This window comes from Nymphaea colorata, chromosome 8, assembly GCF_008831285.2.
Source record: "Nymphaea colorata isolate Beijing-Zhang1983 chromosome 8, ASM883128v2, whole genome shotgun sequence".
Classification (NCBI taxonomy): Eukaryota; Viridiplantae; Streptophyta; class Magnoliopsida; order Nymphaeales; family Nymphaeaceae; genus Nymphaea; species Nymphaea colorata.
In genome coordinates this window covers 20,305,514-20,333,492 of record NC_045145.1, presented here as the reverse complement: position 1 = coordinate 20,333,492, position 27,979 = coordinate 20,305,514, and the positions used below count along the sequence as shown (strand labels likewise).

The window sequence follows — 27,979 nt, the reverse complement described above, 5'->3', positions numbered from 1 at the left end:
CCATCGCTCGCTCCATCATTCATTCCCTCTCTCTCTCTCTCTCTCTCTCTCTCTCTCTCTCTCTCTCTCTCTAAGTTGGACGGAGAAGGCCGGAATCCAGCAGAACAGAAAATTCCATGCCAGATTGGTATCTACCTCCCAAGTACATGGGTCGTTTATCTAATAGTTTTATATTAAAAAAACTGAGGCGTCTGTATTAAATAATTTTGGAGAGGTTATAATGATCCCATTTAAAGCAAGACAAAGTTAATGGGACCATTCCCACTGATTTGGAAAATCAGATTGATATCGACCTCCCAAGCACATGGGTCCTTTCTCTAATAGTTTTATTATATCATAAAACGAGCCTTCCGTCTTAAATAATTTAGGTGAGCTTATAATGATGTCATTTAAAGCAAGTCAAAGTCAGATTCAAATCGACCTCCCAAGCACATGGGTCCTTTCTCTAATAGTTTTATATCATAAAATGAATGCAACTCATTTAATAGATATCGAATTGTGAGTGTGTAGGACATGACCGCAAACTATGTGAATGCAAATCATTTACTGATTTATTTACATCCCCAGTTATGTAACATAGCTGCAGTACATTGGTGTCAAGTATCAAATCATTGCAGGTGACTACAGTTTGTCCTATCCAAAAGAATCTAAAATCATGAAATTATGCAAGTATGGCCTCCGATTACAGGTTTTTGTCATTTCAATTAAAAAATATCACTCAAAAAACATTATTGAACGAACAAAGCACAAAAATTTCGTTTATCACCATTCAGACAATTATAACCTAGATCGAGTTCAGTGCACTTACCATAGCACACACTGAACCACTTGATATCTAAATTGATTAATAGTGCTGCATCTTTGATGGCATGACATGCATGCAATTGATATATATATGCATCGTTGTAAAAAAAAAAACAAGTTCTTTTGAAGAAAAGCGCATATAAAATACAAGAAATACGCCAGCCGTTTAGAACTTTAAGAATGCTATTTTTTAAGAAAAACACCAAAAATGAAAGTAAACAAAAAAACATTTTGTTTTCGCATTTTTTAGCCGTTTTTTTTTTTTTTTAAATTCCAAACTACTTGTTTCATTTCCTAACTTTTATTTGTTGCATATCTACTTATTTCTTTTATGTTTGAGTTATTACTTTTTTCATTTATTTTACATGTCCCCCAATTTTAGTATTTTTTAAAAACTTTCAAAAATTTAACTTATTTTTCCTTTTGTTGCCATTTTTTCAAGCTCTTTGTATTATACTCGAGAAAAATTTTGTTGTTTAAAAGGCAAAAACATGTTTTTCACTTTGATATGTATTTAAGCCATAGGGTTCTTATAAGCAAAAGTTCGCAGCAATTTGTACATGCACGAGTAACCAGTCTAGAATATAATGAACTGGCCGTTTGAATTTAAACTATGTCCGAAGGTGGCAGTTCTATGGTATATTCCTCGATGAGAACCCCGGTTTCCATGGAATCATAATTATCTCGCGCATTGTTGCACAATGGAACCCTTCCACATAAACTTACCGGAGATTGATAAAATTTAGAATAAGAAGTACCTGATAAAATGTATTCGTAAATGAAGATCATATTTTCTGCCTCATCACAGTATCCAATCAACGATACCAGATTTTTGTGGTGAATCCTTGAAAGAAGAATCACCTAGAAGAGAAAATATGCAGATGTTAATTTCTCTATTTAAAATGAACAAAGATACATGTCCTAAAAAGTTAAAACATCCTTCATCCATCTCAGTTTGAAATTCTTGAGATCCTTGTGTTGACTTACTAGGAAGTATCTTCACACCACATTCTCTCCACTCTCTAAATGCCCATGGAACGCAGGACCATAACCTCCTTCACCAATTTTTCTACTGAAATTATCGGTAGCCTTTATCACTTCCTCATGAGCAAATGCATGCAACCATTTGGTAGCTTATCTAGCGTAATTAAAAGCAACTAAGCATTAACACACACATCTTAGGGATAAATTACATGACGCTCTTTCGAGAAACTTAAAACTATACAATAAAAAATTGCTCAAAAGGAAGAACCATATTGTATTACTCAAGAATACACAATAATTACTTGCAGGTTTTCTTCTCTTCGTCACCATAATAGCAGCTAGCCAGAACGCAAGCACTACAAGCACCACAGCAACAACTGCTATTCCAACAATTACTCCAACCTTGCCTTTTCTTAGCTGTTTGATAAGGAAAGCTTCTCATTTCCAGAAATGCTGCAATCAAAGAACAAAAATCCCATTAACTTATTTTTGAGAGCTTGGACAATGGTTTGGCTTTGGCATAATTGCACTTATTGAACTTTTTATTTGTCCCTAACAATATGAAAATTGGCATTTTAACTCGAAAAAGCTTAACTTTTCTTTAAAAGATAGTTCAATATATCAAATTGGTTGTTCAAGTACACTTCCCTTGGTGTACTCCAAGACTAATTAAATATGGTTCTTGACGCTGGGCGTCCCCATTTTTTTGGTGTACATATTATCTCTTCAAATAAAGATGTTATCCTATCTCCCAAGGAAAGTACACTTCCCTTATACTTTAGCTTGCTTTTCATAAATCTAACCATGTAATAACGAACGCAAAACATTTTAAAATATAATATACAAAACATAATAATTCTATGTCAAATCAAATTCTATGACCCGATAAATCTGATTTACAGTTCCGATGCTTTGTGAATTCGATACCATGATTAATTTCATGTAACTTATATATATATATATATATATATATATAACTCATAACATTTTATGAGTTTTTTTTTTCAATTTTCGTGTGAATTATAACAAAATTGTAAAAGCAAGAAATTAAAAGGAGTATCTTGCGAATTTCTTCCTCGTGATGAGAGCTGTCTTTCTTGACTTACGAATCTAGAATCAAACAAGTTTTATAGGCAAGCATGCAACCGGCCGACTCTTTGTTTCACCTCAATATCTTAACCATGTCTCTTTAATTTTCTGCATCTTCTCCATGCCTTCATTTCTTAATTCGGTACGTACAATTTACAAATTTCATGAAAACTACGGAAAAACTAAATACTCCTTGAGTTAACATATTTGGTTATTCTCACGTTCACGTCAATCCGCACAAGATCGCGAGGGACATTATCCTCCTCACCAAACTCTGAAGCACAAGCTGCCCAACTATTTAATAATTGGTAGTGGCAAAGCGACACACTGCGAAGTGATAAGGTTCTATTCAATGCCATACCCCATCTGTCCCTTGTTCAAACTCGTCCGATCGTGTATTAATGTTGAACTTTTTATATATACGATGAGTCTGGCCAAGTTATTGTGAAATTAAAAAAAAGAAAAAGAAAAGAGAAATGACACTCAAGCTCTGGGCTGGAGTTGAATGGGCTCGTCTCCCCCACGCCAGCTCAATGAGACGTAACACGTAAGAATTAATAAATAGTTAGAAAGAATAGGAGTATGACTAATTCTCTAGAAGAACACATATCACGGAAACATCGTGCATTCAACTGCCAAAAAGTCGAGAGAAATCGATATGCAACTATAATAGGGGAAGCATCAATAGTTATGCAATTACCATATATAAAAATCAACAGATGTACAAAGAATCTCTGTTAGAGCAACTTATTTGGGATTGTAGATACTTCTGAAAAAGATGTGCCGAATTTTGAGGGGCTTTCAAAGTGGAATAGTGACTAGCTACTTGTTTATGAATGATGACGAGCTGTTTAGCTAGCCAACTGAGCATGAGCTATCAACAAATGACTGGTAGCGGGGTCATTGTCAGCCCATTAAAAATTTCATTATAATATGTTAACTTCACATGTTTTAAATTTATATGCAGTGCCCACATCAAAGTTGTCTCACCTACACAACTGCCCCACAGATTAAAAGTCTTGACTCCGCCACCTGACAGACCCATCTCTTATAAATACTAGCTACGTACCAGTCTGGTCGGGGTGGACTAGTCCGTTTCTTATTTCCTTTCACTAGTATAAATTTACACCATCTCCTTCTGCAACTGCTAGCCTGGTTCTTCATCATCTTCGTCATTTATCATGAACTCCGACGTCCCTCCTCAGCCTGGTTATGCCCCTTCCCAGCCCGTATTTCCCATCAATGTCCAGCCATGGACGACCGGCCTTTATGACTGTTTTGAAGATCCTACCAATTGTGATTGTCTTTCCATTCCCGCTAATTTCTCTCTATCTCTCTGTGTAGTAGCGGAGCCACCGTGGGGCAGGCGTGGGCGCCTGCCCACGCCAGCCAAATAAACTCCACGAGTTTAGTGGAGTGTCGGTCTGCCTCATGCCCATCTACACGCTATGCTGCCCACGTCTTCTGGGAGACAAGCTAAGCCTTCCTGTGGTGAGAGTCTGCTTCTTCTTCTTCTTCTTGAATCATGAACGAATTGTTATTATCGTTTCTTCTTGAATGGTGTTGGGTTTTCACTTTTCATTTGTTTTCCCCTTTTCAACGGTTTTGCCTCAACGCTTTTTTCCTTACATATTTATTTATCATGTTTTGCATTACTTGCTAGTCTTGCTTCTGTTTTCGTTCAATTGTCAACCTAAATCACCAAACATTGGGTCTGAGTTGCATATTCTTGTCCCAAAGTGTGATGGTTCCCTGTTTGACTGTTCTGAAAAAACTGTTCACTCGCACTTTCTCTTCCCTCATCCTCTTCAACGTTCCTCTTGCTTGTGTCTTCCTGTTCCACTGTGTCCTGGTTCCATGTTTGACTATTCTGAGAAAATTCTTCACTGACAATTTCTCTCACATCATCCTCTTCCCCATTCGCATTCTCTGCATCTTCCTGTTCCACCTTGTCATTAATGATTCACCTTATTTGGAATGTCAATCACATCAGTCATCCACTTCTCATTCTCTCCTTCCAATGAGAGTATTACTGTGTTGTTTTGCTGCTCAAATTGGCCAAGATTTTCTTCAGTTCCCTGGGCGCCATGGCCCACAGTCTCATTCTCTATAGCTTCCTCTTTATCCTTAAGATCCTTGGCATCTTCATGAGTGACCTCAGGTGTTTCAATACTGCTTTTCTGCTCAAATTGTCCAAGATCTTCTTCAGTTCCCTGATCGCCATGGCCCACAGTCTCATTCTCTAAAGCTTCCTTTTTATCCTTAAGATCTTTGGCATCTTCATGAGTGACCTCATGTGTTTCAACATTGCTTTGCTGCTCAAATTGGCCAAGAATTTCTTCAGTTCCCTGATCGCCATGGCCCACAGTCTCATTCTCTATAGCTTCCTCTTTATCCTTAAGATCTTTGGCATCCTCATCAGTTACCTCAGGTGTTTCAATATTGCTTTGCTGCTCAAATTGGACTTCTTCAATTCCCTGATCACCACTGCCTGAGAATTGATTTTCCATGATCGCCCATTTGCGTTTAAGAGCCTTGGCATCACCATTTCCAGCCTCTTCCCTGTCCGGAATAATTTCAACATCGCCACCAGTTCTGATGATGAGGGGAAGATTGATCAGAGACCGATCTTCATCTATATGCGTTAATGCCAATGGCTGGTAGGTTGGGTCTAAGTAGGATGATCATATTTTCCCAATTGTTTGTGTACTATCTGTATATATATATATACACTAATTGATAAAAGAAGAGGGACATACTGGTGGCAGCCTTGTGAGTTGTGACTATGGCCTATCTCTCTTCCCTCCAAGTTAATATATGCAAGTTTTCTTGAATTTTTTTAGAATAGTGTTTGTGTCTAGGACAGATGTCGGATCTGTTCCTATTGAGTTTTAATTAAATTAGGATCTTATTTACTCATTTTATTTCTAATTTGTTTTTGCTTTAGTTCCAACATGTGTAATTGTTGGCTGGAGGTAATGTGCTTTGAATTAAGACTTGTTTTATTTTAGTGTTTATAAACATTGCAGAATATTTATATTTTTAACAAGTACTTAAGAGGTCTGGTTTTCAACCTTAATCAAAGTGGGCTCCATAGATAGGAAGCTTAAGAGGTCTGGTTTTTATCCTCAATCAAAGAGGTCATGTCTTCACATGTTCAATAGCTATGTACTATATACTACTGCCCCATAGCCAAAAATTTCTGGCTCCGCCACTGTCTGCATGTGTGCGTGCGTGTTAATATATCTACATGCTTATGCCATGAGATGCTTGCATTAGACTTGACTGTTGCCATGAAATTCCATAAGAAGAACATTGTTTTTTAGACCACAAGTTCTCAATGGAGTATTCGGTCATGGAAACACGAACACTGTTCCATGAATGATAATGGAACACTGAGTTTAGTGTGTTATGAATCTGCTTCAATGCTTTATGATTGATTCTTGAAATACTGTGTTTGTGTTTCTCTTGTCCAATTCCTTCTGAAGGACACATATTAAGAGCACCGTGTTCTTGTTTTGGGCAACACGATGGGATTATGTCTTGCATTTATTTGTTGAATCTGGAAACGTTATCCATAATTACATTATGTTTCTCGAGACATCAACATGGTCCTCCTTGAGCATGTGTATAAAAAAGCATAATATTCATTTATCAGATGTAATATTTCTCAAGTGTTTTTCTTCCAAAGCAACTAGTTGTGTTTGTGAAATGGTGTAGGCATGCTTACGTGCAGCTTTCCTGGCATCACTTTTGGGCAGAATGCAGAGATAATCGACCACGGAAGCTCGTGTAAGCTCCCTTTCATTCTCAACTTAATTACATTCTCGCAGTTAGCATGTTCTTGTTTGCCAAGCGCGGCCCACATCTGTACGCCATTTGAAAATTTAACAATCCCAACTGAAAGCTAAGAAATCAGCCAGCTTCATAAGTTCAGGTTGTTCTTGTTTTAGACTGCATTTTGTATGAAATTTGGTGGACTAATCAGATAGCTTTATGTCTGGACAACTTAATTCTACTTCTTTTGTTCAAGCCAACAATTAGCTGAATGCCTCCAAAGTTTCTATGAACTCTTCGGCACGACAAATAGATCGAGTTTTTCCTGCGTACTGAAGTTATATGTGTTTCTTGTGAATTTATTTTTGTGGGTGCAGCATCTGCTTCCAATGCCTTTACCTATGGTATCATAGGTGGGAGCGGCTACGGCTATCACTACAGGACAAAGCTCAGAGGCCAATTCCAGCTTCCAGAGGAACCTATGACAGATTACCTCGTCCATTACTATTGCAGCACTTGCGCGCTGTGCCAAGAACACCGAGAGCTGAAGAATCGTGGCTTTGACCCCACTCTAGGTTTACAACAGAACGCCACTCTTTTGATTATGATCGAGGGCCTTAATTTGCTAGCTGCTTGGCTGCTTGCATAAACTTCCATCTCTCCCCCTTCTATCACACCCTGTATCTCCCCCTCCCCCCCTCTTCCACACTCACACATACGGGTTCATAAACACCATACACTTAGGTGATGAATAAAAACCAGACCCTTCAATTTTTTGCTAATCTTATTTTAATATATTTATCAAAGCTCTTTTGATATAAACCATGCTTTGAATAAAGTTGTCTTTAAAAAAAATATTGATTTTTCAATCATCAAAATGTTGATGTTGTGAGAGCCATTCGTTTTTGCTTATTAAGAAAACACTACTAAAACCCAATAAACAATAATTTAATATGTATTTTGCATCAAGCTATCTTTCAAATCATATTGGTAGAGTTATATTTCAAAAAAACCACTTTAAATATCATATTTATAGGGTATGATTTCTTATTTTTGACATAAGCCAGACACACACACACACTTTCTCTCTCTCTCTATCTCTCTCTATATATATATATATATATATATATATATATATAAAAGACGTTTCTAAGTAACTATGACATGTACATTACATATTGTACGTTATATGTGTGCAGGTTGGCAAGGTACACAAGAAAGGAGCAACAATGGAGCCAATGGGCCCCCGCCCGTCCGACCTGCTATGACAAAGTAGATCCTCTAACTGTCTGTGTCGAAAGAGCATGCTCTCAAGTATCTCCGTCATACGCAAGTCATGTCGTGGCAATATTTGTTTCCTTTTACTTTTCCACTTCATTCTGCTTTGGATTCATTGTATATGTGACGATTGCATTAAAAACGTGGTTGGATGGGTTAGTAACTTGTAAGAACGTTTCTGTTGATAATTGATTAGAGCTAACTGCTTGCCTAATCGAAGACTTTGCATATCCTTGCATTATTGTTTTCTTTTACTTTGAAATGTTTCTAGATCATTATGGATCTCTCTCTCATATATATATATATATATATATATATATATATATATATATATATATATATATATATATATATATATAGGGGCGAAACCAAAAATTTTTCATGAGGGGACCGAATTAAAGTTTTTAAATTTTGATAGCGATTGATATCATTATCAAAATTTTTATATAGGACAAGTAAAATTTTTTAAAAATTACTAAGCTATCACTTCCATTAGTTAGAGAGAAACTGAGAAACAACTGAAATGGTATTCTTCAAAAAATTTAAAGGATAAATAGATTATATTAACAAGATTTGTCTAGTTCAAAGCAGGATTCTTCCCTCCATGGCTCCTTTAAAAAGTTTCTCTTCCTTTCTCCAACTTGAAATCCCTTGACTTGAAATCTGCAATTTCTAAGACAAGCTTTTCATAGATTTTGAATCTCAGATAAAATCTTGGTCATATCCGACATCTTGAGGCTATTAAATGCCCACTCAAAAGAATGCTTTAAGTGGTGTTTGATTGACGTGGATCTCAAATCTATAGATTTAAGGTCGAACCTTTTCTCCTCTTCACATTCGATTATAAGTTCATATTTTTTAACATATCCGCATAGATTTAAAATTCCTGTTAATAAAGAAGGAGACGACATAAATTTCCCACTTATCTTATTTCTCTTATTCATTAGATCTATTGTGGGCCACAAAGGCGTGGTAATTTCTCTTCCCACCATGTTTTTACCAGCCATAACATTCACTGGCGCGCATGCTTGCGCTTGATGGGTGGATAGCCTTCCGCTTGAGCGACTAAAAATCTCGAAAAGCTTTTTCCCGAAACGAAGCTACAGTAGAAAAGATTTCGCCGCAGAATATTCACGGTTAAAATAAATTTCGGTGGATTCGGTGACGGGAACTGAAATGCCGAGAACGGACTGGACCTGACCCTGACCGGGTCCGGAATCACTTGCCCACGACGAGTCCGTGACTCGTTCAACGCACTTGGTCCTGGTCAAGTCCACTTTCAGTCCACACCAAACCGAAACAGACCCGATCCGATCCATGCCTCACTCCTTTTCCTCAACGATATTAAACCGTTAAAAAACAAAAAAACAGATGGAAAAAGGAAAAGGAGGGGAGTTCATCCTCTTTATCTCCAACCTACAGTCCCAATGAAAAAGACCAAAATAACCCTTTCGCGGGTCCAGCGAGCACCAGCCCACGCCTGAATAGGAAAGATCTGGATCTGAATCGGATCCGATCAGGAATCTGTTTTTTTTTTTTTGTACTTCCAGCGGCCATGTCCTGCTGGTTCGGGATCCAGAATAGAAAGTGGGATTCTGATCCAGATTCAAGTTTATCAGGTCGGATCTGCGTGGGATCCGGATTCGTGTTCCGAGGTGGAAATTCCAAATTTCCTTACTTTGGTCCGGCACTTAAGGGCCCGTTTGATTGTCGGGTGAAATTTAACATGGTAAATTTACCATGGTAAATTTTTCTGGAAAAATTTACAGGATGAAATTTCTCCTTGTTCCAATGTGAGGCTTTGTTTGATGCACACGAAAAATTTAACGTGGTAAATTTAACCCTGTTTGATGCACAGGAAAAATTTTAACCTGATAAAAAGCAAGAAAACTTGATGAAAATTTTCAATCTTTGTGTACCCTCCAATGAAAGTATCCATGAAACGACTGATCTTTCTAATTGAATAGGAGGTGAGCACAATCTACAAGCCCAAGCTCAATGTACATTTTCATAATGAAATTACATAATACTGAATCCAACTCATGCCCAACGATAACTCATGCCCAAGCTTCATCCTGTGGCAATGAATCAACCTGCCAATGTCAAGAAACCCACACTGACCAGCTGTAATGCTCACTAAGCTGCTCAAATTGGGCTTCAAATCACCCATCAACAGACTATTAAAAATCCCAAGCAACGCATTGAACTCACCAACTTTGCAGTAACCATCAATCATGGCATTCCCTGAGACGATGCTTCTTTTGGGCATTTTATCGAACACCTTGCGAGCAAGCTGTTTGTTACCAGTTATCCCGTGCAGATGGTGGAGTATTGAATCACCCACATCGCATTCTGTGGACAATAACAAATGGTGGAGTATCTGGGGACAATAATCGCATTTCATCAAATCACCCAAGAGGGGTGTGATCGAAATCATTGGAACACTTTTCTGCCTGTTAGAGCTCCCTTCGTCTTCCTCTTGTCATCTTCATCCTCTGCTGGCTCCCTTCGTTTTCCCCTTCTCATTTTCATCCTCTGTTGGCTCCCTTCATCTTCCCCTTCTCATTTTCATTCTCTGCTGCTTCACCCCACCGCTGCCTCGTCCCACCGCCACTGCCCTTGCCCCACTGCTGCTTCTTCGTTGCACAGCGTGTTCTAATCTTTTGATATGAAGGTCTCGAATTCTCGCCCCACCACTGTGTCCTCTAGGGGGATTTTGCATGGATCCTCCACATCAAGTGAAGCCAGGAGCATTCAATCCACCATAGATTTTGGGGGTTTTCTGAGTCGGCTGCATAGAGTCGAGCTTTTTCCAGCAGTCTTTGCAGTTTTTATTTGAGGGTGATTAGGGTTTTTGGATTAGGAGAAATTTGAGAAGCCTTGATTATGGTAGGCCATCGGCAGTGTCAATGGGAAGAATCCAGCGCCACGGAGAAGAGTAAAGCCCCGATTTCTGAGATTGATATGAAATCGGCGTCACTTCCTTCGTGCTCTGCCCGCACCACCTGCTTCACCCTCCATTCCTTCGTGCTCTTCCCGCACCACCTGCTCTTCACCCTCCATTCCTTCGTGCTATTCCCGCACCACCTGCTTCACCCTCCATTTCTTTGTGCTTTGCTGCAGAAACCCCTCCCCAGTCTCGGCCACATGCTCAGGACGTGAGAGTGAAAAATCGAAAGCGGTCGAACGGGTGAAATTTCACCCGCTCAAAAGTCCGAGCTGCGAGCTCGGACTTTCGAGCGGGTGAAATTTCACCCGCTCGCTTATATGTTAAACGGGGTGAAATTCACCCCGTTTGATGCATTTTACGTCGGGCGGGTGAAATTTCACCCACCCGTACAGTTTTTTCCCTCCCTTTTCATTTTACCCCGGCTATCAAACGGGGCCTAAGCGACCACGTGGTTGCTGCCGGAGAGAGTGAGGGACAGCCCGGCTCGGCTGCATGAAGGAGGAAGGAGTGCCTCCGCCGCCGCCACCACCACACAACAGCCAATGTCAGAGGCAATGCACGCCAATCTCTCATTTCTCCCAAGAACACAAAGGGAGAGGTCATACCCCAGAATCCGGACTTCATCTAGTGCAGCAGGATCGTTTTCTCTCTCCTCCGTTTGCCGAAGAAGAAAAAGAAGAGGAGGGAGGGTGGAAACTATCAACAAGAAGAAGGAAGAAGCATCAACGTTGCACATGATGATGACTTTGGTGGTATCAGGGGCAGAGTGAGGATTTTATCAACGTTGGAAGATTGTTGCGGATGATGATGGTGGTGGTATCATGGTCAAGTGAGGATTTTTTGATTTTAAAACAAAATTAAACTCAAATTTAAAATTATATTAGGTAATTAAAATTTTTTAATTTTTTTAATGTTTTTTTTTTCAATTAGCAGCCTAAGTGGGCCTCCTCCCTTTGCCCTTATATATATATATATATATATATATATATATATATATATATATATATATATATATATATATATATATATATATATATATATATGAGTAAGTGAATTATGACTTTAGTTACCCATCATATTTTTTTTTCTTGTTTTTCTCTTAATCATTTATTATACCAAATCCAAGGATTTTGATTATGTGGTTGAGTGACTTCAAATATATATATAAACTTCAAAACGTTTACACGTCTTCCTAAAATGCCATATTGGAATATTAAGGGGCGGATCAGTTACTTCCTATTTGAAACCTGTCGGATCTGATGTAACATGTTAAAATCTATCGTTCATCAATATATATATATATACATATATATATATATATATATATATATATGAACTTGAAAACGTTTACACCGGCATCTGATGTAACATGTTAAAAATATAATACTGACGTATTATCATATGGTGCTGGATAAATTGTTAAGGTTTACATTTAGAGATTTGGCTTCGATCAAAAGCACAACACACTGGAAAGGAAAAGTCTTGTCAATAAATTGTGCTAAAAACAAGATGCTGGAGACCTCGACGGGAGTCTTTCATTACCAGCTACTCACTATGCTGACGCTTGACTTAAAAGGCAAACCGAAGCTTATTGCACGCCAAATTAACACCACCAAACATATAACAAAGTCGAAAAAATTGGTGTTTAGTAAGTGGAGGCAAGCTCAAGCTCTCATGGTCTGATTTACAGGGGGAGCCATGGTCGTCTGTTGCTGTCGAGCTTGCAGCATCATATTGGCATGCCATCCTGCATCCGTAAGACCAAATTATCAACGTTCCAAATGTTAAATATTGGTACAGGTAATAAAATTCCGGATTCGAATTTATATAAATATATATCCGAAAAAATGTATATGGAAAAATATAACCGTGGCTTGAATAAGCCGTCACATGCATCAACCAACATCTAAACTAGCCTAAATCGGGCATACAAAAGCGCCTGGTCCATGAGGACAGTCATACAATATGAAAAAAAAAAAGTCTACGATGGACAAAATTTCATCCTTTGATAAAAGAAAAAGTACCATGCACGTAAAGGAAAAATGCCGCCAAGAACCCGGTCCAACCTCTCCTGTATGACTTTGAGTTGTTATATATATATATACAGAGAGAGAGAGAGAGAGAGAGAGAGAATTAGATATTGGTAGGCGCCAGTTATTCATGATGATCTTCTTAAGATTGGGTGGGTTGATGAAAACAAAAAAAAGGGAGTTAAGATACTTTAGTTGTCTCACAATAATTATCAACTTGTTTTGTCCTTGTTTTTCTCTGAATTCTTATTCATTAATAGCCAAGATGATTTTATTGGTCTGCCACTGACGGGTAGTGTATATATATATATACATCAAACCTGCTGGAGGGTCCCTCCTCAAAAATTGATAAAGCCTTAGACACAAAAACACTATTTACATGGAAACAAAACTGCAGCGAAGAAGAAACATGAACAGCTGCAGATCACATTAGAGGCAACAGTGAAAGTGTGTCCAGATCAGGGTTAGAAAAAAAGATGTGGAAACGGGTCAAAAGCGACTGCACCATGAGAGCAAGTCGCCCAAAATTAGCTCTTCCTTCCAAATGTTCCTTCTGTTAGGAGGTTTGCCTAGAAAGTTTAGAATAAACAGCTGTAATATAGTTGTCTACAGCTGTATCCCATTGACAATGGGTCTCATACATGTATATACATCTGAGTTACACTGTATATATATATATAATAAATAAGAATACGGGATTTAGATCCCTCGCATAACATTGGCCCTTTCTCCCTGTTTCTCTGTTACCTTACGTCTCCAGTCGGTCCTTCTCTCTCAACTACGATCTTCCCCAACTTCAAGATGGTATCAGAGCAAACGTGTAAGTTCAGCAATGTCACCTTCACGTCTGAGTCCAGCATTACGAACTTGTCCTCTCCCTCTGTTTGGATGGCCATTCAGGTTCCAACAACGTTCCCTACTGTGGCCTTGTTTTTTACAGTAAGTACAGAACAGAGAATTTCGTCCTCGACCGAACCTGGTATCTACTGTGAAGTTGTTCTTGTCTCTTGGAGCAATATGAGATGTTTCTGTCTTAGCGACAAATGCAGCCTTGTCAGCAGGCGCATATTCTTTTTTGAAGTCGTCTTCAGTCTTCATGACTTTTCGCCTGGTTTCTTCTCGTTGTATGATAGAACAAACATTGTTGAAGGACGGGAGAGGGGAAGACATGAGAATCTGACTTTTTAGATAGTCAAACTCTACCCCTAACCCAGCGAGAAGCTTGAACACTTTATCTTCGTCAGCTCTCTGTTTCAGTACTTCCATATCAGGAACGAGGGGACGATATTGGGATAATTCATCCCACATCGCTTTAAGGGAGCTTAGATATACGTGAAATGGCTTCTCTCCTTTGGTGACTCGTGCGATATCCTGTTGCAGAAGATAGACCCTGGCCAGGTTTTGGCCTTCACCATAGATCTCCGCTAAGGTGTCCCAGATCTCTTTGGCCGAATCCAAGAATAGGAAGCTCTCGGCGATGGTGGGCTCCATTGAATTTAGCAACCAAGACATTACAACTCGATCGTTAGCTTCCCATTCTTCATAACTCAGATCATCTTTCTCAGGAGCTGTAATCTTGCCATTGATATAGCCTATTCTTGACTTTCCACAGAGGTATAAGCTTGCTGATTTCGCCCAAACCACATAGTTTCCACCGTTGAGAGGTGCTGTGGTGATCTTGAGAGCCGGATCTGATTCCTTCATGACTGCTTTTACAGTAGAGATTTGGGGGTTTTGGTTTTCTGATTCTGCCATCGCTGCTGAGAATCCCTTGATCTGCAGAATCCACGCTCACCGCACTAGTTGGGAAGCTGAGACCAGAAAGCCGAGCCCTAGCCTGTCGGTTCCTTCCTCTTTTTGTGCAGGAACAAAAAAACCCTAAACTTTCCCTAAACTTTGGGAATCCGTCGACGTCTACAGAAACCTCGACATGGAGGACCTGTAGCTTGATCAGCTGTAGGTGTTCACGCCTGTCCTTGAGTTTCAGCCTGCTGTCTCTGAGTTTTATTGAAAAAACCAAGAAAGTTTTGAGGAAATGCTTTGAGATCAAAGATCTAGGAGTATTACACTATTTCCTTGGCATGGAAATAATACATAAACCAAAAGGCATATTCGTGTGTCAAAAAAGATATGTTGCAGACCTGCTACATGAAACAGGAATGACAGATTGCATAGAAGCCGATACTCCAATGAAAACAAACTTGAAGTTGATGCATGATGGCGGAGAGCTAATAGATGAAGCAAGAAGTTTTCAGAAGTTAGTTGGTAAATTGCTATACTTGACAGCTACTAGACCAGATATCACTTACGCAGTAAATTTGCTAAGTCAGTTTATGCACAGCCCCAGAAAACCTCATGTAGAAGCTGCCCATCATGTGCTCAGGTATCTTAAGAAGACAAGTAACAAGGGCATCACGTTTAGAAGAAACAATCATCTTCAAATATATGGATATGCAGATGCTGACTGGGCAGGAAATCAAGACGACAGGAGATCAACCACTGGTTACTGTTGTTTCGTTGGTGATAATTTAGTCTCTTGGACGAGTAAGAAACAAACGGTCGTGGCCAGATCAAGCGCAGAAAGTGAATATCGAGCAATGGCTCTCACTGTGTGTGAATTGCTATGGATAAAATACTTGCTACAGGATATGAAGATGAATGTAGAACAGCCAATAAGCCTCTTCTGTGACAGCAAGGCTGCAATTTACATTGGAAATAATCCTGTGTTTCATGAACGAACGAAACACATTGAAGTAGACTGTCACTTTCTTAGAGAGAAAATTCAATCAGGAATCATAAAAACAGAACATGTTGCCTCAAGGAACCAATTTGCAGATATTCTAACCAAAGCTGTGTGTAAAGATACATTTCACAAGTTATGCTGCAAGTTAGGTCTTCAGAATTTGGAAGATCTAACTTGAGGGGGAGAATGTTAGGAGGTTTGCCTAGAAAGTTTAGAATAAACAGCTGTAATATAGTTGTCTACAGCTGTATCCCATTGACAATGGGTCTCATACATGTATATACATCTGAGTTACACTGTATATATATATATAATAAATAAGAATACGGGATTTAGATCCCTCGCATAACATTGGCCCTTTCTCCCTGTTTCTCTGTTACCTTACGTCTCCAGTCGGTCCTTCTCTCTCAACTACGATCTTCCCCAACTTCAAGACCTTCAGCCACGTTAACCAATACTTGTTGTCAGAGCAGATCAAAATTGTGGAACGACTTGAAAATTCAATTTCTTGACATGTAGACAGCAGGAAATCAGTGTCATGAATACAGCTTACCAATGCCAGGATCGAGGCCTCTGTTGCTCAGTTCCCTGTACTCTTGGCAGATAGCACACCAATCGCAGAAGCAGTGAGTAATCCAGTCCGGAGCAGGAGACTCCATGAGACCGTACTTAGCTCGCAGCTTGGTTCTGTAGGTGCACGACAGTATCCATGGCATGCCAAAGCAACAGGCGATTAGAGTATACATCATTGCGCTGGTAGTACATGCTGCAACCATTTGAAGCAACACCAATTTCGTCCATGCAATCAAGGCACGCAGCCTAAAATTATTGAGGTGATCAATAGTTGGAGAGAAAAACCTACTGGTCTGTCCATTGTCCAATATCTCTGCCACTTGTCCGAACGTCACGCACGGGAAGAAAAGAGTAATTAAAGCTGAGGAAGACGGTCAGAAAGAAGTAAGTTGTAAATTAATGTTACGAAAATTAGAATAAAAATTTTGATAGAAGGATCGGAAGGATGTCATCTACAACATGTCCAGGAAATGTATTACGTTCATTGTCTATTGTACCATTTAAGACTATGATCAGATTTCCGACTAACTTAGGATGAGCGCTTAAAATCAGGGAGCTGAAACAAATTAATCCGCTTAGAACGAAGAGCAAAAGTAATGATCAGAAGAAGAAAGTGCACCGTTGGTGGGATCATCGAAGCAGTCGAAGAGGCCCGTCGTCCAGAGCGCAGACTGCGCCCCAGGTCCAAACCGAGCAGCCGGTGTCGGTACATATGGTTTCTGATAAGGAACGCCTTCTGCTGGCGTGTTGACCTGGTTGAACTGTTGGGGACCGGAGGCGGGGTAGGTTGCCGGAGGCTGGTAACATTGCACAGGCCCTGGTGAGAAAGGGACTGCTGGTTGAACTGGTTCTGGCTGCGGGAAAGGCGTAGATTGGAACTGGGCTAGGCCGGGTTGCGGCGGCGCATGCGGAGGAGGAGGAGGGTGTGGGTGGTAGGGTGGAGTCTGGGGCTGGGTCTGCTGCTGGGGAGGGAAAGGGCATGGGCTCCTCGGCGCTGCCGCATAAGGGGCAGCCGCTGGTGGGTATTGGTGGACCTCTTCTTCCTGGGGGTACAGAGGAGGGGCTTGGTCCGTGTGGGACGCCGGCGCTGGAGGTGTTAGCGTTACATTCGGGTCATTGTGCTGCTGGAGACGTCCCATTTTCTCGCTCGCTTTGGGACTCTGAGTTTAGGCAATTGAATTGCATATTGTGCTGCCAATATATACATGCATACTACAATCTTATGTTCTCCATCGTTGGATTTTTGCGCCTGACTTGACTTGGTGTAAGGCTTCTGCTTCTTCTTCTTCTTTTTTTTTTCAAATAATAAGCGCGCGTAGGAGAGTTTTTTCATGTCAAACGTATATTAGAATGCACGACTGTGCGAGGTCGCGGGTACATCATACATATATAAGCACAGTTGAGAAGGCTGGCCCGTCTCTACGTGGTACAATTATAAAGAAAAGAAAACATATAATTCAAATGAAGTGTTTTGAAAATTTACTGGTCATTCATAATCTTTTCATAAGACACTTATATACTAGAGAGAGATTTTGGAACACATGCTACGTTAGTTGTGTAGACAAACTTTTATATGATTAACATTGCATCACACAATCTGAATATAAATAACAAATACACTTGCATTAAAGAAACATGGACAATCATATTGCAATACTTATCCGAATGGGGGCATTTGATCGGAGACCACTTAAGATCTCAGGTCTAATTGATCGGACAGCATTTAGGATCTCAGGTCTAAGGATTCGAGGTGAGACTCTCCTCCCATTAAACCCCTCAAATATGAGGTTTTAGGCAGATACTGAGGATATCAAATTCTTATTTTCCATAGATCAAGAATCCATTGCTGTAGGCCTCGCATAAAACGGATTTGAGATCAGCCTTGGATATGAGATCTGAAAATATCATAAAAGCACATGCTATATAATAATCCTAATGTTGAATAACTATAAAAACTTCTGAAATTTTTAGGAAGAATGATGTTAAAAGCAGTTGACACTTGTAAATTAAATAACTTGAAAAATCTAAAAAACATATGTAGAAAAATAGACAATGGCTACGTAGAAAGTGGTTCCATACAAAAACAAGTCGAGTATTAATTAAGAAATGAAGAAAGGGTCAAATTTTAATTTCAAAAGCTACTTAAAATGTGGTTCCATTCAAAAACAAGTCGAGGGTTATCTTTCTCTTCATTGGGAGGTACAAAATGTGCGTGCAGCCCTTTTGTGTAGTCACTTCTTATTATTCCTATCGGCGATGAGGATAGCCCTATTAATTAGGGAAAATTTCGTAAAAGCTAGGTAATTTTGAAAATTTTGAACAATATATAACCAAAATTTTTACCAACAGTTTTATGTAAATCAAATGTGAAGAAACATTCTCGAAGGACAAACAACAATTATAGAGGAACATGATTAAAATAAATGTCCGTTGTGCATATATAATGTTCAGGCACTAAAGTAAATATGTATATTAGTAATAGAGTTCACATTAACATACACTCATGCTGTATTCAAAGCAGCAGCATTCAAAACTTCATCCCTCCTTCCTGCCCCTGCTATCCTGTACAGATTATCAGGGGCGGCAGAACTGCCTTAAGGGTACCAAGGAGTAGTTGCAACTTGCAAGAGATATATTATGAGTGTCAATAGCATAATAATTTGTTTAATTTCTTTTACAGTTCTCTTACATCCATCGTGATCTTCATTGCTGGACTGCGACGATCTTCTCCATGCATCATTATCTCAAACCTTATGACCATCCTTATGATCAATGCCTCTTCTAACTTCGATATTATATTGATCATGGGTTTGTTGTTTTCACTGTGATGACATCAAACAGAGGATATTATATTAATGGCGGTGCCTCGAGGTTAGCGAAAATTTGGTAAACACAGAGGCCTTGTTTTTCTTCAACATTGGGTGGAATCAACATAACCGCGCGAAGGTTTGGCATCATGCAGCATGCAAGATGTCGTCGTTGAGTTTGAGCCAAAGGGCAGCCGGAAATTGCAACCATTGCTGCCGTTCCGACGGCTAGTCTTTATTTTTGCTCCTTCATTGCGCTCCATTCCAATTGGTAAGCGACGCAGGACACAAAGGTCTAATCATATATTACCCAGTTTCATGCTTCACCTCTGCCATATTAAACAACCTGAGTTTTTAACCTCAAGATCTGTGCTGATGAACTGCTAACCATGGCTAGAGAAACGAGATCTGACTGATCTGTCTTGAGGTGCAGTTGTCAACTGCAGTGACTTTCATTTGCCGCATTACAGCATTAGCCACGCCATTGAAGGCGCCCCAACCTGTCACTCTTATTTAAAATTCGTCACTGGTCACCAACTCTCCCAAGGGTCAGATATTTACTTGGACTTGCAAGCTATATCGTGACTTCGGACCTTATAAATATGTTATGGTTCTGGCTATATATATATATATATATATATATATATATATATATATATATATATATATATATATATATAAAGTGGAACTCAATGTGGTCTAGAATTGATTAGTAGGTTACTACAACCCTACTTCAGTTGAATTTATAAAGTCAATGAGATACTTAATTTGTGCGGAAGAATCAATAAGTAATTACAATACAGGGAAAAAAAAAAGAAATGAGAAAAGCATATATCACGAGAAATATCAGGTGATCAACTGTTAAAAATTCAAGAGAGCTGGCTACATACTAGGGGGAACATTTTGAAGTCAATGGTCATGCAATTGCCGGAGAAAGTAACTACTAAGCAAAAGAGTATATAGAATACAGAGTCTCCCATTAACGCAAAGCATGATGAGCTCCGGAATGCGCATAGTATTTTTTATTATAGGTATTTGGATTCAGAAGAAGATGTGTCTTGAAAGCCACTGAATCAACTTACTGACTTTTTGTTTATTTTAGATAATGAGGCGTTGCTGAGCATGTTTAGCTTGCCAAATAAGGATCAGCTAGAAATGAAGGAATCTCCACCATGAAGACTGGGTCACGAGTCTTCCTTTCTTCCTGTGGGCGGTAGCCCTGCGATTCTCTGCTCTTTCAACAATACAAATAACACGCAGGGACGGGCTAGAAATTTTCGTTCGTACAAGTGGCTACTAGTTAATAGTTTCTCCTTCCTCAAACTTCCAGCCTCATTCTTGATCATCTTTCCTTGTGCTGACGCATGGCTCCTGTTTACTTTTCCATTTTCTACTTGCTGTTCATTGTGTAAACGGTGAACATTATGCTTGCTGACTAGCTATGGTTTTTCGCAATGATTGTATCTTTTCATTGTCTTCTATTAATTTTCTGCGGTTGAAATGCTCATTAAGTATTTGTCCAGTTGAAAAAGTCCGGTGCCATTCTGAAACTGTTCTTAAATTTAGAGATGAACTTGGCTTAAATGACAAAAAAACAAAGGGAACCGTTAATCAACAATGTGGTCCACTACCCATATCACTTTCTATATCCACGTCCAAATCCAGAAACAGTTCCTCTGCTCCTGCCAACATGAACACCTCAGGCCTGTAGTGGCTTCTCAGGACTGCTGTCAAGTCAGATCTAAATTTGATGGTATGAGGAAATATTGTTCAATTTTTTTTTTTTAAAATTTAACTGTTTGTTTCCTAGGGTAGGTCATGTGTTCGAAAAATACATGTGACGAGCCTGCTTCTGGTGAGAGGCGTCCCTTGACCCACTACCAGAGGCTCGTGCAATTTAGGGCGCTCGTAATGATAACTTGGGGTCATTTGATTACTCCAGATTTGAAATTCAATGGATCTAACATATATACAACGTGACATGCTTTTATTGATGTTGCAAAACACTCATGGTGAAATTTATGGTCCATCAAACTACTAAAATGCTTATTTTGGTTCTTTGCATTGAGAAAAGTCAGATTTAAAATGGGATTGACGAGGATGAATATAAAGGTTAATGCTTCATGCCAAATGATCAAAAACACTGCTGCAAGAAAAGGGCGGGAAAAATAAAAAGTTTCCAACAACTTATAATTCACGGAGGTTGAAGAGGAGGTACCTTTCCCGATCGAAAGACAACATGCCGCTGGAAAAATTGGAAATACTGGTGAAAAGACAATGTGGTGGTCCTATCCACGTCCTAACAAGTTCACAATTGGTTTAATAAAGCATACGTACGACAGTAACCTGCTGATCCTTGCTTGGAAATTAACTGACTATGATTAACACTCCGTCATTCTCGATTTCTTTCTGTGACTCTTTATTCCATGCACGTCATAAAAGTATATGTAAAACTAATACATTATCACAGCTTGATCGATAAACATACAAGGTAATTCACATTTAGGGGCTTTGGCTTCAACGGCAATCATAAGCCACCAGAAAGGGGAAATCATGTTGAAGACTTATATACAAAGAACAAGAGGATGAAGCCCGAGAGAGCAGGCTTATTTCGTGACCAGCTACCAACTTGGTTGACGATTGGCTTAAAGGCAAAACCAAGGCTTATCGGACGCCAAATTCCACACTGCAAAACAGCAAGAAAGGAGTCGAAGAACTAAAGGGAACGTTGCATATTGAGCTCTAGGCCCTCCGGTGACTGGTATTGCAGAGGCTCAAGCTCTCATGGTTTGATTCACAGGGGGAGCCATGGCCGTTTGTTGCTGTTGCGTTTGCATCATCATATTGGCATACCATCTTGCACCCATCATCCCACCAAATCAACGCTTCAAATGTTAAGTATGAGTACCAATCACAGAAAAGTCTTGGGATAAAACAATTCTTGGAACTCTTTGTGTTAAAAATTAACTAATGAATAATAAAAAGATTATAAACAAAACATTTTGGGTGAATAGAAGGTTAACAACCCACTACATAAAAAAGAGTCATGTAGCCCTTTCCTCCCCAATTTCTCATGCCCCAAGGTTCTGGGTTGTTTTGAGACCTAAGTGAAATATGGTACACCTATCAATTAAGGTGTCATGATCCTACTGTTTATAATCTAAAATAGTAGTACCCATGAAAATTGAAACAACCAAGTGTATTATACGTGAGTGCCTACCTAACCAACTATGCCATAACCTTTCTGACCCAAGAGAGCACGAAGTTGGTTATGTCTGCCATATTGGTGCAGCAAAATTTAGTGACAAAAATGCTCCTATTTAATAAAAAAAACTTTTTGTAAACACAAAACTGAAAATAAAAAAAGAAAAACTCAAAAAAACATTTTTTCAATAATTTAAACAATGTTTCTTTTTTTCTTTTGGCGTATGTATGCGTGTTGCATGCACTGAGCGGCACACACAAATCACTGTCAAGAGAGCAGGGTGTTAGGATAAGAACGGAAAGGGGTAAAATTTGTTAAGGTACTCCTCAATCACTTGAAGGCATGTAAGGGGTCCATCCATGTAATAGGTGTTTGACTCCAACCACCTACGCTCGTGATCAGATCATCATGCTGGGTCACAAATTATTTATAGGAAGAGATAGTCAATTACATATGCAAGCTTAACATGGTATTTCTGTTTTATAAAAGGAAGAATAAGTGAAAAAAAAAAAAAACAAATTTCAAAAGTCCACCTAACGTTTTCACAAATAAGAAAATCATTGGTCAACTTAATGTTAAAAGGAATCGAATAGGTGTTCAATTTTTTGGTTAAGAAATTCTAAAAAAAAAAGCCGAAAACAAATTAGATTTTAATGTGGAACAGCAAAAGCATCCCTTCTAGCCATGGGAGGAATGATTTCTATGATGAGTACAATTTCGTTATTTAATATTATAGAATTTCTCTCCAGCGTTTACTGCTTAAAATTGAGCAATGGTTTGTTATATATCTTGTCAAACATTGTCTTTTCCTAACTTTGTTAGAAAGGAAACCTTATCGAATTTGAGATGGCTTTGAGAAGAAGATCTGGACCGATCTATCACAGGTCAAGTCTTTTATGGACTCCAATAGATCTAACTTCCAGTCACGAGAATTTGGCAGAACCTCTAGCTCAAGGGACAAAATTGCAAACTCTTTAGTTCATGAATAATCGTTAGAGCTGCTCAACCTCTCGTAATTACTCGAACTCGAGTAATTAGCACATATATGTTGCTTTTTCGAGACACGCAGTGCGTTTTAAAGTATAAAAGACGAGTACCAATGCTAGGATCGAAGCCTCTGTTGCGTAGTTCCCTGTATTCTTGGCAGATAGCACACGGCTCAAAAAGGCAGTGAACAAGCCAGTCGGGAGCAGGAGACTCAAGGAGACCGTACTTAGCTCGCAGCTTCGTCCTATAGGTGCACGACAGTATCCATGGGAGGGCAGAAACCGAGAGAATTGCAGCATACATCGTTGCGCTGGTGGCACAGGCTGCAACCGTTTCAAGCAACAACAATTCAGCACAATGCAATCAAAGCACGCAGCATAAAATTATTAAGGTGATGAATAGTTGGAGAGGAAACCTACTGGTCTGTCCATTGTCCAATATCTCTGCTACTTGTCCGAACGTCACGCAAGGCAAGAAAAGAGTAACTAATGCTGTGGAAGACAATCAAAGAAGTAAGATGCAAATGCTATGAAAAGTAAACAAAAAAAAACTTCAGGTGGGGAGCCTACTTCCCAGCCGTGTTGATTAAAAAAAAAAAAAAACTTGGTGCAAATTGGAACAATCGGAAGGATGTTATCAACGACATGTCAAAGATATATATGCGTTCATTGGTTATGGAAATGTTGATTTTAGAACCATTAGTAAAAATTAATGAGAAGAAGGAAGTTTCACAGCTGTTTGGGCCTTCGAAGCAATCGAAGAGGCCCGTAGTCCATTGACCATGCCGAGGCGGCGGTTTTGGACAAACAATGAAGCCTGTCACCGGCGGTTGCTGAGGGAACGGCTGAGGTGGTGGAGAAGGTGGAATGTGAGGCTTAGCAGCTGGTTGTTCCGGCGGGAAAGGCGTAGGTTGGAAGTGGGCTTGGCCGAGTTGGGGAGAAGGGTGTGGGTGGGGCTGCTGCTGGTAGAGCGGGTCCTGCTGCGGCGGAGGGAAGGGGCATGGGCTCCTCGGCGCTGCCGCATAAGGGGCAGCCGCCGGTGGGTATTGGTGGGGCGCTTCTTCCTGGGGGTACAGAGGAGGGGCTTGGGCAGCGTGGGACGTTGGCGCTGGAGGCTTTACATTTGGGTCATCTTGCTGCTGGGGACGTCCCATTGCCTCTCCCGCTTTGGCACCCTAGTTTGAGCACTTCAGTTCCTCCCAATGGTGTTGATATATACGTACAAGCTTACAGTCTCTCATGATTTGGATGGTTCGGTTGACTTGACATTGTTTTATGGAGTTCTTTATAATTAATTAGGTAAGGATCAAAAGTATGCATATATTTCTCTAACAAGCATGGTGTAGCTGGATTGATGGCGGTTTGGTAAAAATTCTTTGTCATGAGCATCTGAAATCTAAATAATGAATGCATTGCTTACTAGTTCACACAAGTCTTGCTTCTTACCTAGATCACGGCCAGTCCTAAAGCCCAATGGCTAGAGAGGGTGGGGAGACATGGGTCCCTTTGAGGTATCTCTCTCTCTTTATATATATACATATATATACCCTTTAACCAGTTATTCATTAAGTTTTAGTATCTTCTTCATATTTTCATTTCTTAACTCACAATCGCCCGTATCGTAGTATTTAAGATTTGAAAATTTCGCAAAATCCTCCTTGAGTTATTATATTTAGTTATTGCCATGTTCATGTTAAACATAAGAGTATCTTCCTCACTTGATTGTGAAAGTACAAGATGCCCCACCTTTTTTTTGGGTATATTACTTGTTAATCCTGTTGGTGACGAGGGTTGCTTTATTTAGATTATTGGGGCGCATGGAGAGGGGCGAAAGAGATAGCCTAGAGACCGAAGGCTGACATCTTAACAAATGAAAAAAAAAATAGGTTTTTTTTTTAATTGTATTTTAAAGTAACCAAGTTTCTGGCCGATGCCTTCCATCAAGGTTTAGTTAGCAGTACATTCATGGTCAATGATATAACAATTGGTAGATGTGACAATTTTTGACTCGGTCAGCCTGTTAAATGAGATCAAAGGGGATCCCACCAGCTCTTGGTCTCGTCTGTGTCTCTATGAGTGGTAGAAGGGCCATCATATGTGTAGCATAACTGGTCGGATCTGTAGGATGTGAAACAGCGTGCCTTAAGTTTGATTCCCATGGGTCTTACCCTTCGGCCAAGTGTTGGAGGTTGATGACTGAGTGTGGGCTTTCAAGACAAGAGTTGTGGTTTCAAAACACTTGGTTTTCAAAAGGAAAGTAAATAGCTTGGTCTCCTCCAGGCTATTCACAAAAGATTGTGTTTTGGGTGTGTCATCCAAACGGAAAAACTATTTTTTTTCAAAGATCTTATAAAAAACTTGGTTTTAACAAGTTGGGTTTTGAGTGTGTCATCAAAATGCTTCCTTAAGATCGTATTAAGTTGTATCAAAATTAAGTTTTATGATGACTTGGTTTTTTTAAGTAGATCTCGAACATGGTTCGTATGTTTGAGTGACAACACAAAAATGATGTTTTCTATAAATAATTTGGGGAAGCTATTGTTCATCCCTTTTGAAACAGTGGTTTCTCAAAACTAGGTTTTTTATAAACCTAATTTCGATAATCATCCGAACATGCAGACGAAATTGTATGCTATCTAAGCAACATTTTTATGTCGTTTGTTTAAGGTGCTTAGATCGTCTCATTGATTGGGAACACAGTTTTCACTAATCAGCTGAACGTTAGAGGGTCACTTGAAATGTTTAAAAAATTTAAGGGTTGTATCGATAAGGTAAGGATGAATATGCCAAAGGCCAAATTATTCTGATCAGTATCACGCCGCAATGAAAAATAAGTGTTACGAGGTACATGGATTCAACGAAAGATGTCCTTTGAATGCCACTCAAATCAGTGACTAATTGTTTAGTGTCGATGATGACATATTGTAGAGCCAACTAAAAATGAGGTGTAGATGAATGCGAATGTATCTTGTTGATATATAAAGAGCTATCGTAGGCAGTGGCGTAGCCCCATGGTACTTGCACACACCAGTCTTTTAAAAGTTTTTTATTTTTAAAGGGACATCTTAAATATTTATCTTGATATATATATATATATATATAAGTGCCCCACTAGATTTAAGTATTTTTAAACAAGTGCTCTTTCAACCAATTTTTTTTACTCTGCCACTGATAGTAGGTCCACTAGGAGGTCGCTTTCGCCCCTCTAAAGGCTAGGCTATGAATCTCCCTCCCTCTCTATGGCCACTGCCTTGTGTTTCTTTGGCCTTTCACCAATACAAATAACGTGTTCCTGTTCGTATGCCTAGCGAGCTAGTAGTAAATAATTTCTCCTGCAAGTTTCGGCCTCATTCATGAACCCTGGAATCCTTCCTATTGTAGTGTGGAGCCTGATTCATCATAGCTTCCCTAATTTTTGCAGGTTTACCCTAATTCTCTTGTAAAGAAACTGCTGTAAGGCGGCCGTGCACATAGGAGAACTCTATTTCTGAACCATGTAAACCTTTGTGTGTCTTTTCACTTTCACTTATTCTGTTTTGTATTCTATTGGTGTGTTAAGAAAGAGTGTGAAAGAACCACGTTCCTAACACCTCCCCAGCCAATGTCTTCGGCCATGCCCCTTCCCATACATTTTCCCACCACAATCTCCCACCAATCTCAATCCATGGACGATCGTCTTTATTGACTGTCTTGAAGACTAGCAATTGGTAATTTATTGTTCCATTTCATCCACTCTACGTTTGTGTTATAACTGTGCATGTATCTGCCCATGCTTGTACAGACAGATGCTTGTTGATTTTACTGATACCGTGGCGTTTGACAGAAAGAACAACGTGGTATTCTTTTGTTAAAAACAAGAATGACTACTGTTTAATTGTTCTATGTATGACAAAATTCATAACCAAACCATGTCTCCTAAAATATGAACATATATACTGTTTTTGCAACATGAGTTCTTCAAAAAAGTAAATGTTCTTTCTCATGATTATAAATTAGTAGGAATTTGATTATCTGAGATGTTATATTCTGAGTTCGATTATGATAAGGCCCACCTTAAATCATGATTTTGACAAACTGGGAACTTCAGAGCATTGTATTAAGAATTTTCTTTCCAAACCATGGCTATCAAGTCGGATTGAAAATTGAAGGCCGGGTGATTGATTACTTGTGGCTGTTGAATTTTACGAAAAAATGTTTACAAATTTATGGTACAATATTTATATTTTTCAAACAAAGAATTGCAAATTCTTCTTGCAAATTAAAGATCCAAGATCCTAGAATCTAAAATTCCAAAGCCCTATATCACCTTAAATCCGAAGGTCCTCGTTAAGGAAAGTATCAGTTCAGTTTCCAGATCACGAGATTCATTGGGGAGTAATTGTGAGTTGGATACTTCACCTAAAATAAGCCCACATGGAAACAGAAGTTCGCACTTTGAAGGCTTCACGTGGTTCACAGTAATCGTATTGCCTATCTCAATACCTCCTTCCTCAATTGGACTGCATAACATTTTCCAACTTATGGCACGAACCTTTATGGTCTTCCTCATCTCCCCGTAAGAATCTGTCATGCAGGCTCTTTCAATTAACATGAAAATCTGACTGAGAAGCATAAAAACCAGAGACCAGATGTTAACTGCTTGATTTACTACATGTTTAGTTAAACATAACTTACCTGAACAAGACAACCAACCTGCTGTCCCCTTTGGAACATAAGTCTGTACAAAGATCCACGATCAGTTTGCCCGTGAACA

At 39.3% G+C, this 27,979-nt stretch overlaps 3 protein-coding genes across 5 annotated transcripts; 1 reads left to right on the top strand and 2 right to left on the bottom strand.

Moving 5' to 3' along the window:
* The first annotated feature begins 3,970 nt into the window (after nt 1–3,970).
* On the top strand, nt 3,971–8,146 carry LOC116258468 (protein PLANT CADMIUM RESISTANCE 6-like). Of its 3 annotated transcripts, XM_031635636.2 has the most exons (5): nt 3,971–4,086; nt 4,222–4,368; nt 6,598–6,669; nt 7,032–7,229; nt 7,854–8,146. In XM_031635636.2, the coding sequence occupies exons 2-5, from the start codon at nt 4,326–4,328 to the stop codon at nt 7,928–7,930; spliced, it is 390 nt and encodes a 129-aa protein (XP_031491496.1). In that variant the 5' UTR covers nt 3,971–4,086; nt 4,222–4,325; the 3' UTR covers nt 7,931–8,146. The 3 variants fall into 3 exon arrangements, with proteins under 3 accessions (XP_031491496.1, XP_049934952.1, XP_049934953.1); XM_050078995.1 differs by having other exon boundaries at nt 3,971–4,368; XM_050078996.1 differs by lacking the exons at nt 3,971–4,086; nt 4,222–4,368 and adding an exon at nt 5,485–5,537.
* Nucleotides 8,147–12,546: 4,400 nt separating this feature from the next.
* Nucleotides 12,547–17,367, bottom strand: LOC116259594 (protein PLANT CADMIUM RESISTANCE 6-like). Its single transcript, XM_031637452.1, has 4 exons — nt 16,848–17,367; nt 16,518–16,589; nt 16,209–16,421; nt 12,547–12,629 (listed from the first exon to the last, which is right to left on the bottom strand). The coding sequence occupies exons 1-4, from the start codon at nt 17,365–17,367 to the stop codon at nt 12,547–12,549; spliced, it is 888 nt and encodes a 295-aa protein (XP_031493312.1).
* A 4,291-nt stretch (nt 17,368–21,658) lies between these two features.
* On the bottom strand, nt 21,659–24,389 carry LOC116259441 (cell number regulator 10-like). The gene is made up of 4 exons (XM_031637266.1): nt 23,960–24,389; nt 23,647–23,718; nt 23,338–23,550; nt 21,659–21,920 (listed from the first exon to the last, which is right to left on the bottom strand). Exons 1-4 carry the CDS (start codon nt 24,378–24,380, stop codon nt 21,778–21,780), a joined length of 849 nt encoding a protein of 282 aa, XP_031493126.1. The 5' UTR covers nt 24,381–24,389; the 3' UTR covers nt 21,659–21,777.
* Nucleotides 24,390–27,979: the final 3,590 nt, after the last annotated feature.

Bases quoted from the DNA above. Each gene is read 5' to 3' on its own strand.
- LOC116258468 (XM_031635636.2), top strand. From the start codon at position 4,326: ATGCTGCCCACGTCTTCTGGGAGACAAGCTAAGCCTTCCTGTG. The intron at 6,670-7,031 runs GTAAGCTCCCTT...TTGTGGGTGCAG, and splicing joins AATCGACCACGGAAGCTCGT to CATCTGCTTCCAATGCCTTT. The intron at 7,230-7,853 runs GTTTACAACAGA...ATATGTGTGCAG, and splicing joins TGGCTTTGACCCCACTCTAG to GTTGGCAAGGTACACAAGAA.
- LOC116259594 (XM_031637452.1), bottom strand. From the start codon at position 17,367: ATGGGACGTCTCCAGCAGCACAATGACCCGAATGTAACGCTAACACCT. The intron at 16,590-16,847 runs GTGCACTTTCTT...CGTCTTCCTCAG, and splicing joins CTTCGATGATCCCACCAACG to CTTTAATTACTCTTTTCTTC. The intron at 16,422-16,517 runs GTAGGTTTTTCT...AAATGGTTGCAG, and splicing joins ATTGGACAATGGACAGACCA to CATGTACTACCAGCGCAATG.
- LOC116259441 (XM_031637266.1), bottom strand. From the start codon at position 24,380: ATGGGACGTCCCCAGCAGCAAGATGACCCAAATGTAAAGCCTCCAGCG. The intron at 23,551-23,646 runs GTAGGTTTCCTC...AAACGGTTGCAG, and splicing joins ATTGGACAATGGACAGACCA to CCTGTGCCACCAGCGCAACG. The intron at 21,921-23,337 runs GTACTCGTCTTT...TAACATTTGAAG, and splicing joins AGGCTTCGATCCTAGCATTG to CGTTGATTTGGTGGGATGAT.